This window comes from Cynoglossus semilaevis, chromosome 13, assembly GCF_000523025.1.
Source record: "Cynoglossus semilaevis isolate Cse_v1.0 chromosome 13, Cse_v1.0, whole genome shotgun sequence".
NCBI classification, from domain to species: domain Eukaryota; kingdom Metazoa; phylum Chordata; class Actinopteri; order Pleuronectiformes; family Cynoglossidae; genus Cynoglossus; species Cynoglossus semilaevis.
This window is the reverse complement of record NC_024319.1, coordinates 21,762,842-21,774,030: the sequence shown is the minus strand read 5'-3', so window position 1 is coordinate 21,774,030 and position 11,189 is coordinate 21,762,842. Positions and strand designations below refer to the sequence as shown.

Sequence of the window (11,189 nt, the reverse complement as noted above, 5' to 3'; positions counted from 1 at the left end):
TATATATATATATATATATATATATATATAAAAATGCACACATGTTAAACACAAATGCCTCCTGATCATTTTAGTTCCGTGAGATTTTCACCCTTCAACAGTGTTGCGGTTGACTTTAGCCGGAGTGCAAAACAATAACAAAAATCATGGCTCGTGCACAAGGTCGCCTTATTGTTGTTTGTAGCCGTGACTTCTGGAAAGATAAACTGTGTCTCTGTTGCACAGTAACATTCAACCAGGCGTTTTTCTTTCTTTTCAACAGCGCTCAGCCAATTGTAATAACATGTGCTGCCAAGTCTTTCTTACATCTTGGAAGCTCTAAATTGTATTTACAAAACACTGCAGCGCCGGAAAGCAAGGACAATTCCAGGAACTACGTGCATTTCCACTGCAGAGACCTGGACCTTAGTGTAATTATCAGGGCTGTTAAAGTTGGCTTAACATGTCCTAAAAAACTGCTGACCAGAAAATGTTGCGACAGGCATTTTTTGTGTTGTTATGTTATGCATTCAGTCATGTAAACATCTTGTACGATTTACCCTCTATCAGTACTGCTAGCAGTGGCCCATTCGTTTAGTTACTTATTAAATCAAATTAACATTTTGTTAAAAATGAATATATAAATAAATAATAAAAGAAAGAATGAAGGAAAAAGAAATTAAGCATTTCATGTTTTAAAAATATTTGAATTAAAACCTTGGTCGTTATATTTAGCCATTAGCTTGCATGAACTAAATTCTCCACGTAAACAGACATAACTGAGACATTCAACCCTTGCACTGTTTGTAACAGATAATTGAGACATTCAACCCTTGCACTGTTTGTCAGATCGTGATTGTTAAGATCACAGCTTGTTCTTATATCGATGCTGTTTCCGTTTTTCTGCATCTCACCTTGTGTTTCTAACTTTGGCACTCCACTGCCTACCATGTGTGTCCACGCCTTCCTCCGTCCACCTTCCCCCACCTACGGTCTTTCTGTCCGTGGTGACACCTAACCATCCCCAACTGTGTCCCGTTAACTCCTCCCCGTCTGTAAATACACCGCACTCTATTCTCAGTTGCCAGCTCATCTGCCTTTGTCTAAGCTAGCCATAGCATCTTCAGTGGTTAGCCTTCTAGTTTGCATCTTTGCCCCATGTTTGAGCTCCTCTGCTGAAATGGTGACTAAAAGATCAGTTTGTAAAAGCGTACAGCATGACCTGACTATCAGTTTGTAAAAGCGTACAGCATGACAATGACCTATCAAATTAAAGAACGTATCACCCCAAAGGTATTTCTATACCAGGAGCTAAAATTCATACTAGGCCTACATGTGTTTGAATCTCCCCTGAACAATTACTCAATCTGAATGGTGACAGGATGCCTTTACTGTGAGCATTCAAGTGACTCTCTACTTGTAACACAATAGATCCAATTCAGGAGACTGCAGCCTATTCAGCCCCACAACCTATGGGGGCTCTAAGGGGGCCGGCCTGCTTTGGCTGTAGACCCGTATTAGACATTCCCGTCTACTAGACCGGAGGTGTCAGGGTATTTCATCCACCACGTACTTGCAGTAATCTCTTGGGAAAAGCTTAGGTGGTCGGTGGTCACTGACTTGAGAGGCGACACCTTCCAGACAGATATGAGGCCTTGTTTATGTGCAGCCTATAATTTTGGATGCTTCCACTTAATGCTATACTTCCAGGAAGAGAAACAGATCCAGGTTGATACTTTAATAGCTCAACCCATGGGGGCCCTCATAACTCAGTCCTGCTCAGTTACGACAGGACTGTTACTTGTATCCTTATGAGGTCAAGTGTTCACATGTGAAAAGCAAATCATTGATTTACCGTGTGTCACGGCCCGCTTTCTTTCAACCAGGACCAGTGCATCTAATCAGGGCCTTAACAAGTAGGAGATATCATTAAACGTGTACTGCAATGCTAATATTTCCCCTTTTCTTTTATGAGCGTGCCATAAGCCTCTGTTGGGTTAACTGGAAAAATAACCTTTAACCAAAGCAAACGTTGTTATGCCATTTCTTACAGATTGATCAGTCAAATAAAAAATACCAGTGATTTTAAAAAAAAATTCTCTCTCTGTACTGTTGCTAAACACCGAAAGTATGAGTGATATGTGTTTGGGGATCTCTGACGAACAAGGACACTGCAAACTGCACCAGGGTCAGCCCTCACTCATTGGTAATAAATCTGGATGGTAATTAGGGTTGAGATATATGAGACATGACAGGTGCGATTGAACGATCAATCAATTGTGTCAAGAGTGATTAGGTTGGCCATGATTAACCTCATGGACGCTAATAAAGGGAAGTAGTAATCAGTGGAAGAGGCTAAATACAGCCCAGGACGTTGTAAAGTAAATATTTATCCTGCCAAATGCCACACTGTTCTAGAAAAGTCTGATTACTTATACTCTTGATATCCCGTGGCCAGGTGTCACTCGTGGTTTTATAGTTGCTATGTGCGAAATGAAACTTAAAAACATATTTGTGTCTAGCAGAATTTAAATAGTATTTTTTTTTAGTTGCCTTAACAGTCGGTATCACCACCCGATATCTTTGTCTTTGAGTCCCACAATTTTGGAATCCATTCGTGGGCCGGATTCGATTGTTTGGTGGGCCAGATTGGGCCTGCAGGCTGCAAGTTTACAACCGCTAATTTAAGCCATATGTACACCCACCAGTATCAGGGAGCAAAATATATGTATATTTAGAAAAGCTATAGGTAGAGTATCGGTTTAGGATCAAACTAAATCTTATGGTATCTTATAAACTACCAGCTCAGGCTAAAAAAAGTAACAGTTAATGGCGGTCAACTTACGGAAGACTTTCAACATTGTGGCAGCGTCTGCAGTGCCTGAAGGTCCAGCGTTAACCTGGCAGTAGAAGGTGAGCTCATCAGAGGCTTGAGTGGGACTAATGGTCAAGGAGAAGTCCTTTCCGATGGTGATACGGCCCGTAAGGACGGTGCCTTCATCGATTGTTTCTGTACCACCCTCGGGACGGAATCCCACTCGCTTCCTTGTTCCCTGGTCCTCCTGAAATAGAATTGAAAAAAATCTTAAAGTTAAACAAAAGGATAAATATATGTCGGCGACATATAGATACACGTTAAGGTCTTCGTCACTTACAATGGACCATTCCACGATGGTGTTTCCTGATGATGCGCCAGTAAATGAGCATGGCAATTTGGCCATGTCTCCTTTTAGCACCTCAACCTTGGGGACCACATTCACAGTCACAGCTCCGCTGCATACTGAAAAGAAAGAACCAAAAAAAAAAAAACACAAATGAATATGAATTCCAAAGTCAAAATATTGAATTGTTCTTAAAACTACGAACAAAACTCAAAACTTTAAATATTTCATAGGGTAGCAAACAAATAAATAATGCTCAAATCATGTTAACTGAACCCTGTGCTCCGCCATTAGGCTAATGACTGCAGTGAACGTTTACGGTTACGCTGAAATGTAAGATAAAAGACATACACAACATGTTAGCAAGGAACAGGCTGATGGTTACGCTGAAATGTAAGATAAAAGACATCTTTAAGATGGGGGGGGGGAGGAAGTGAGGGCGTCAAAAAAATGCGATGTCAATATCAGAGAAATCACATGCCGTCTTCACTGGAAGCCAGCGTGAGCGTTCAATATCCGTAGGACTGGGAGGAGTTCAAATGCTGCTCCGAGAACATCCATGTCATGACCCCAGGAACTGTTTATCAGCTCTGGCGCACGGCCTGGTTCTGCAGTGTTTCAAGGAGTCTACACTCATCACCTGTCACACACCGACACACAGACTGAGGTTTGAGATTACAGCACACTTTCAGCCACAGCGCTGTTTTCCACTGAAAATACATCTGAGCACGAATACACTCACTCTCAGTAAAGCAAACACCCACACACACACACACACAGGGCCACACAAATATACACTGCTCTAGAGATAAGACCTGACAACATGATGTCTGCTGATGTATGGGCTCTTACTGTACTTTTTCTTGTTTCAAGAGGGAAACTGTTGCAGCTACGTTTTTTTTTTTTTTAAATCCTTGCTTTCCGAAGGAAAAAAAAAGCACTAATGATAGAATAACATATCATATCTGATAGCTGGTAAATGATTTAATGCAGGGGTCCACAACCCCTGGTCTGGGGACCTGTACCTGTCCGTAGGTCATTTGATACTAAAAAATGTACTGCAGTAATATTAATTTACTTCATTCCAAACGAATCCAGTGCCAATCAGGTCAAAATAGATCAATCCCGCTTAGTCGCCCGAGACACAACAAAATGATCTCATTATAAAGTGAACTTATTATAAAGTGATTTATATATTAAGGCCCTAAGATCAAATATTTCCAGTATTTGATCTTTACCTTAATGCAGAGTTCATTACAAGTGTGTAACTCATAGAAGATGAAAAAGACAAGACGTCCATTTCAACTCGTCTCTTGTTTTCTATTACATTCCAAAAAAAGAAAAATGATATAAAACCTTTTTTTTTTTCATGTCCATTTTAATGTTTATATATAAGCCGTAAAGTGTACGCCGGCTAATTTACATAAGATGCTGATGAAAATCTTACCCAGAATCCTGTGTGCTCATGAACACATCATTAGTTTCTGGACTAAGAGAGAGCTGCACATGAATAATAGATCACGTCGGAGAATTTGTCAAAAAAGCTGAGGACTTCTGGGAATCGTACTTTCAAAAAGTAAGCGTAAGAAATGCAGACAGGGGAAAGAACAAAGTGTGTTGGCTCAAGCGTGTCTGCGGAGAAATATGAGAGGACAAGGAGCGTGATAGTCAAAGGAGTGAAGAGAGGAGAGAACATCAGGGAGACATAAAAATAGACAAAACTGGGAAAGACTGCTTTTTACTAAAGATACCAAAAACCACTGAAGGTCAGAGGTGAGAAGAGTGTTGACATATTTCATGTCCCTGTCCACTTGTTTCCCTTGTTTTTTTTTTTCCCTCAATAACTCTCTTCTTTCCAAATTTACTTTCCCTCCTGACCATCTTCAGCTCTTTTTCCCTTCCTGCCTTCTTTCTTTCTTTTCTTTTTTTTTTAACTACAAGAATGCTCAGCTAACATCCTACCCATATCAAGTAATTTCCTCAAGTCAGTAGCTCCCAGTAGGCAATCCAACATTAGTTTTAGCAAACCCAATCTCATGTCGAGAGTTTGTCAGAGGGATGTAGCTTCAGAGAAAATTATCCTCTGTTTCTGTGCCAACACAAACAAGCGGGTCAGACAAGCAAACACACAAGAATGTGAGAGTAAACCCAGTGCAGTGCTTTTAGGCAGCACTCATGATTTAAGAGGCCCATCAAGAAGTGCATGGGAAAAACACACACACACACTCTCAGCCAACATACTGTATTAAATCAAATGATGTTGCCAACACGTGCACAGACACACACCTAAATTCTTTATTTTCAGGTTATTTAGCACGTGCCAGGGGAATTCAGAAAAGTTTGGATGTAGATTGCTATTATACGTTTCTTTAGTAAGATACTTTTTTCACCCTTCCTATTTTTTTTTTTTTTAAATTAACAACCTGATTATTTTGCTTACAGCAGTAATGCAGAACATTTTGCCGAACATATTTCTACCGTGATACAGTGACGTTTGTGCCGATCCTGGTTTGCGGTTGCTTATGATTCCTAATTGGGGCCATCAGGTCTGAATGTACATTTCTGTAAAGCTTAAGAGTTTACGTTGATAAATAAGTAGTGACGTGAGGAATAATAATCTTTGCTCCGCTTCCAAATGTAAATAAAGGGCATTTCAAGGTCCGAGTGCGTGCACATTTGTTTGTCTGAAAGAAAAAAAAAAGACAAGGACAGAGAGAGAGCTGAGGGCTGTGGTGAGGGAGGGCTTATCTACAGGGGGGTCTTGTTAGCTGATGCAGGTCGGCTAATCGGATTTAGCCAAAGAGACGGGAAAGTGTGTGTGTGAGCCGTTGTGCGACGGCTGTGTGACTGGGTGGAAAGACAGATGGGAACAGCATGGTCAGACGGTGACCTGTGACCTGTTCCAGCTCCTGCACGCACACACACACTCACACTCACAGACCCAAACACACACCTAGACACGCATAGGATATCTATAATGCATGTGATATTAATGAGCAACCGAACCAGGCCCCCCAAAAAATCCCACATTTATGTACAGTTTGAATAAAAAATAAAGATTCAGTCTTCAGTGAAGAAGAGCAGCAGAGAATCACGCCCGTGTCTAATGAAAAGTTAATGTAGATCCATCTTTAAAGGCTTTCTGTTTTCTCTGACCGGTCTCCCTGTATACCACCACTTCTTTCTCGCCTTCTTCAGCAAACACACACACAGATGCGCGGCACAAAACAGGTGCCCTTCATTAAGAAAGAGAGCAGCTGGGCCCTCTATCTTGTTGACTGCCCTTGCTTTTCTCCTCTGCTGTTCTCCTCTCAGCTAATACCGTATTCAGGGCATAAAAATAAGGAGCCAGTCTCCTTCTTCCCCGCTCTGTTTCACTCCTCCTTTCATTTACAATTCTCAAACAGCATATTTAAATACCCAGGGCGCTAACTCACTGTTGCGACGTGGGTGTTTGGAAAAAACAAGGGACTGAGAGAGAGAGAGAGAATATTGAAAAATAACACCGAAGGGGAAAGGCGTCGGAAAGAGAGGAACAGCAGATGATGTGTGGCGTTTCGAAAAGCTGCCTTGCAAATGTTCCTGTGATACCTGCTTGTCTTCCTGTTTCTATCAATCCAAACAGAGTAAGGTCACTGTCAGCTTGTGTCAAACAATCAGAGCATGAGGTCTGGCACTGGTGCCAAGACTGGGACATAAACCAAGTGCAAGGCTTTCTCCGATGGAACCGGTGAAGCAGACACAAAATGACAATGCAGTACCTGCTCAACCAAGAATGTCACAGTCTATTTGTGAGTCTGTGTGGGTACCAGCATTTGTGTGTGTGGTCTAAAACGGCTCTGACGTCACAAAGAATTAGAGTGTTAGACTGTTGGCAAAGCAAACGCTGTCCTGTGATAGAAGACACAACCTGAAAGTCACGAGAACTGAGGTCACATGTTAAAAGAACCACTTGTTCAAACTATAACATTTGTTCATCACATTTGGCTGACTGGGTTATTTTTCTCGTAGGTGAAAAAGTTACTTTTGTTGTTCTATTAACTCCCGGACTGGGTTATTTTTCTTGTAGGTGAAAAAGTTCATTAGTTACTTTTGTTGTTCTATTAACTCCCGATGATTGTCAAAGATAGCTTATTCATGTCAATTAGCTAATGTTAGCGGTGTAGTTACAAAGCTCAAATGGACAGAACCGGCCAGTATGTCAGGCACAAGCTACAACTGCCATGTAGCTAACAGAGAGAAAAAGCCACAGTGACCAACTGGGCCGTAACTTCTGGGTGTGGTTATTAGCCTCGCATGCTTCGCACTAAAAACGCAGACATAGTGTGAAAGGTCAAACGGCCTGCACTTATGTAGCGCCGTCCTAGTCCTGGTGACCAATCAAATCTAAAAAGTAAAAATGACATTTTTTATTTGATTCTAATGAACTACTAGTACTGCCTCCCTTTGCAATCTAATCGTTTTTTAAATCAAAACATTTACCATTTAACAAATGCAGATGAATACACACATAGTGAAACTAAAACTTAGCTTAGCATAAAAAAAAAATAATACATGCAGATCAGTCCTCACTAGCTGAACTTAGATGACTCACTTCCTGCAACAGAAGTTGAGCTAAAAATGAACGTGGCCTTATTCCCACCGCATGTTGTAATGGCTACTATAACTACACCAACACCATGTTACTGACTCACAGCAGTAATACTCATCATCTTCCTGAGCCAGAGTGTCTGTGCGCGTGACTGCAGTTTTGGCAACAGGACCTGGCACTGATATTTATTGTCCTGGACTGGACTTTACTGTATTAGTCCATGTACTCAATTACATTTATTTCCATCGACGGTGGTGGCCTTTTCTATATAGTGTGCCATGCCCTCTTGCCCATACTCTTGCCCATACTAGATTTATTTAGTTTATTCTTATTTTTTATTTTTTTGCATTCCATAAAGAAACATTTCAAATTTATTAGCTCTTGCCCTTACTAGATTTATTTAGTTTATTCTTTTTTTTTTTTTTTTGCATTCCATAAAGAAACATTTACATATTTTTGAAAATAAAAATATTATGGTTTTCGAGTAGGATAAGAAAAAAAATTGTCATTTTAAAATGACAGTTGGCTGAATTTGGCGGGCCACCAGTTGACAATCGCTGGTTCATGATCTAATTTTTACTGCACTTGTGGGGAAAATATGTTTTTCAGGTCCTCACTGGCTAAGAGGTCCTTCTGAGGTTCAAGTTAGTTTGGGTTGAATATTGGATTTAGGTTCAGTAGAAATGGAATAAGAGGCTGTGGAATGTAATATGTCTTAAAAAAATGACCTCATAAAACACAAAATCCAATCTGCGTGTGTGTGTGTATACTGTGTGTTTTCTGAGGAACTATGGGGGCATTATATGCCCAGGGGATTCGTGGGGGTACGAATGTTGGGGTTGGGCCATTTTAGGCATGAACTCTGTCACAGGCTGACTGATGAGACGAGGACAGGTGCAGCGCAGGAACAGCAGCTGCTGAAACACACACTTAAACACACTGAAATACAATAAGTGTCGAAGAAAGAGGGCAAAAGAGAGAGAGTGGAATGAACACAATGAGATGACGGACAAGTGCGGAAAGGCGAGAATTCAGACGGACTGGCATTGAGCGTAAAAATCCAGTGGTATAATGTTTCTACCTTTTAAAATATAATATTACTGTTTGTGATTTATTAGTACAATACATATAAGTACTGTGTAGTACTGTCTGTTGTTCAAGTGTCCTTCTGGTTCAGGGGCCACTTGCAGTCTGATTAATTGTCAAGTGGGCCGGACCAGCACGATCATAGCTTAATTACCTATAATTAACATTAAGTCCATGATTTTCTCCTTAGTTTCCATGCAAATAGGTATTTAAGTTACTTAGAAAACATTTGTATTTAATGATATATAATTTGACAAAACATTCCGAACATGTGCTTGTGAATTTTTTTTTTAGTTTCAAAATTCATCAAGCGGGCCAGATTGAACCCCTCGGAGGGCCAGTTTTGGCCCGCGGGCCTTATGAGAGGGCCAGTTTTGGCCCACGGGCCTTATGTTTGACACAAAACACACTAAAAAAACACTAGTAAAACTGTCCAGACTGTGAAAACAGAGGCCTCAGAAAAATTAACAACTATAATTCCATAGTAACAAATCTATAAAAAATTATATATATTTTTTGTTGTCGAATATTATAAATGTACATAGAAATTGCTGTTTTTGCACCAGGTTGAAACCTGAGCTCCATTGTTCTACAAAGATGTTATCCAAGCCTTCAAGGCCAAGACCATGTCCTCAGATTTCACAGGTTGGTTAAGACAATGGTATCTCTGCCATTTTTAATACCCGGGTGTTTATATGAGGGCTAGGTGTGATAGTTGTGGGATCTGATTTATGACGAGATATGCTGATCTTGGATGTGCCGTAGCAACACACTAAGCCATTGTACCACAATTACAGGATATGGATGGGCCTTGGCCTTCCTGCCTGGGCTTGTGTCAATGTACCACCCGAGAAGAGAGAGGGAAAAACACACCTGGTACCCTGCAGCTACACACATGCACGTACACAGAGGGGGATAGAAAGAGGCAGAAACCTGCATGCACCATGCAGGTTGGAACTAGCAGTGGAGGTCTTCCACCAGGCCCCCGGTTAACACTAACTATCAGTACAACCTTGTACTTAGTCAAACCAACAGGTCATTTAACAGCAGATCATTTTCTTTACAACATGGTTCGGAACTAAAAGGTTTACTGGAGCTGGTGTGTCATCTCACTATGTTGTCAATGCAAAAAAAAAAAAAAAAAAATCACTAAGTTGTCTGTCTTTTGTCCTTTTAATCTTGAGTGCCTGGTGTCTGCTTTAACATGTACAGTTTGATAGTAAACACGGTTTTCTTCTCTTTGATGCACACAAGACTTGGTGGAGCCTGGTGTGATTAGCACTTAAACCAGGTTTAACCCAATTATGAATCCTATGATGATTTCAGCTTGGCAAAGAATAGACACGGAGACGGAGTCACGCAGAGGCAGCAAGCACAGGGGGTTTAGGAAAGTTTGATGTTTCCAGTGATTAGACGTTGGCGGAGCTGAGTCAAACATAAGGCTATTAGTGTGAGTACACATCAGTTTTTGTTAACTGGGCCGAACCCGGCAGTAATTGGACCTGGTCCAGGGTCAGTGCCACGCGAAGATCTGTGTCTTAGCAGAGACGAGCCGAGAACGTGTACATGTCCGTGTGTGTCGGAGGGAAGAGAGTCAACATCATCTTTGTTGAACCCTCAAATAACAGATGAACTGGTGTTTGTGTGTGTGCAGTGTCATCTCCAGGCAGCTCAGGGCTCAGAACAGTGTGAAGCGGGCAACAGGGTCACGCTTTTGTCTACTGTAGATTCCTCTTTTACCCTTCCTGTTTGCTCAGCAAAGGTCAACCAAGTAAGAGGTCAAATACTTTCCAACACGGCAATGTGAGCTTTTGCGGTCAATCAGTGTGTTTGAGCGAGTGTTGTCGCTGGAAGGCAGTGGGTGTTTGTCCTTTTTAAAGTAGATTAAGTGAGACAGAAGGAGAAAATAAGGACAAGGGGAGGTGCTGGAAAGAAGGTCATAAAGAAAAGAAAAGAAAAAACATGCCAGAAAGCCTCGGGCAGAAAATGAATTTATACAGCTGACGTTGCAACTCTGTATTCTTGAGCAGAAACTAAGACGTCTTGTAAGGTGATTAATACAGTAATGTGAGTTCTAGTGCCGTGTAAGTACGTCTGCAAATTAGCTCTGATGTATTGCTTCTGCGATAAACTTAAGAAGTTCCTGAGTGTCCTACTCATTTAGGGCTAGCCAAAAATAATTCCGGTCATTTCTCAGGCTAAATATCTGCGCCGCTTCATTTAGGTAGCTCCGTTATATGTGTCTCCATTACCAGCGGCTAAGACTGAATCCTAACTTCTGCATTCTCATTTGATATATATATATATATATACATATATATATATATATATATATATATACACACACACACACACATATATATATATATATA

The 11,189-nt window shown here is 40.9% G+C and overlaps 1 protein-coding gene across 3 annotated transcripts in view; it reads right to left on the bottom strand.

Annotated features, from left to right (window-relative positions):
- The window catches only part of bcam (basal cell adhesion molecule (Lutheran blood group)), a 45,546-nt gene that overhangs the window by 13,018 nt on the left and 21,339 nt on the right, over positions 1 to 11,189 (bottom strand). For all 3 annotated transcript variants that reach the window (XM_025061578.1, XM_008324270.3, XM_008324271.3), the window contains exons 2-3: positions 3,135 to 3,259; positions 2,825 to 3,041 (exon numbers count right to left, since the gene is read on the bottom strand). In XM_025061578.1, the coding sequence (XP_024917346.1) occupies positions 2,825 to 3,041; positions 3,135 to 3,259 (342 nt within the window). The remainder of the gene's footprint in view (positions 1 to 2,824; positions 3,042 to 3,134; positions 3,260 to 11,189) is intronic.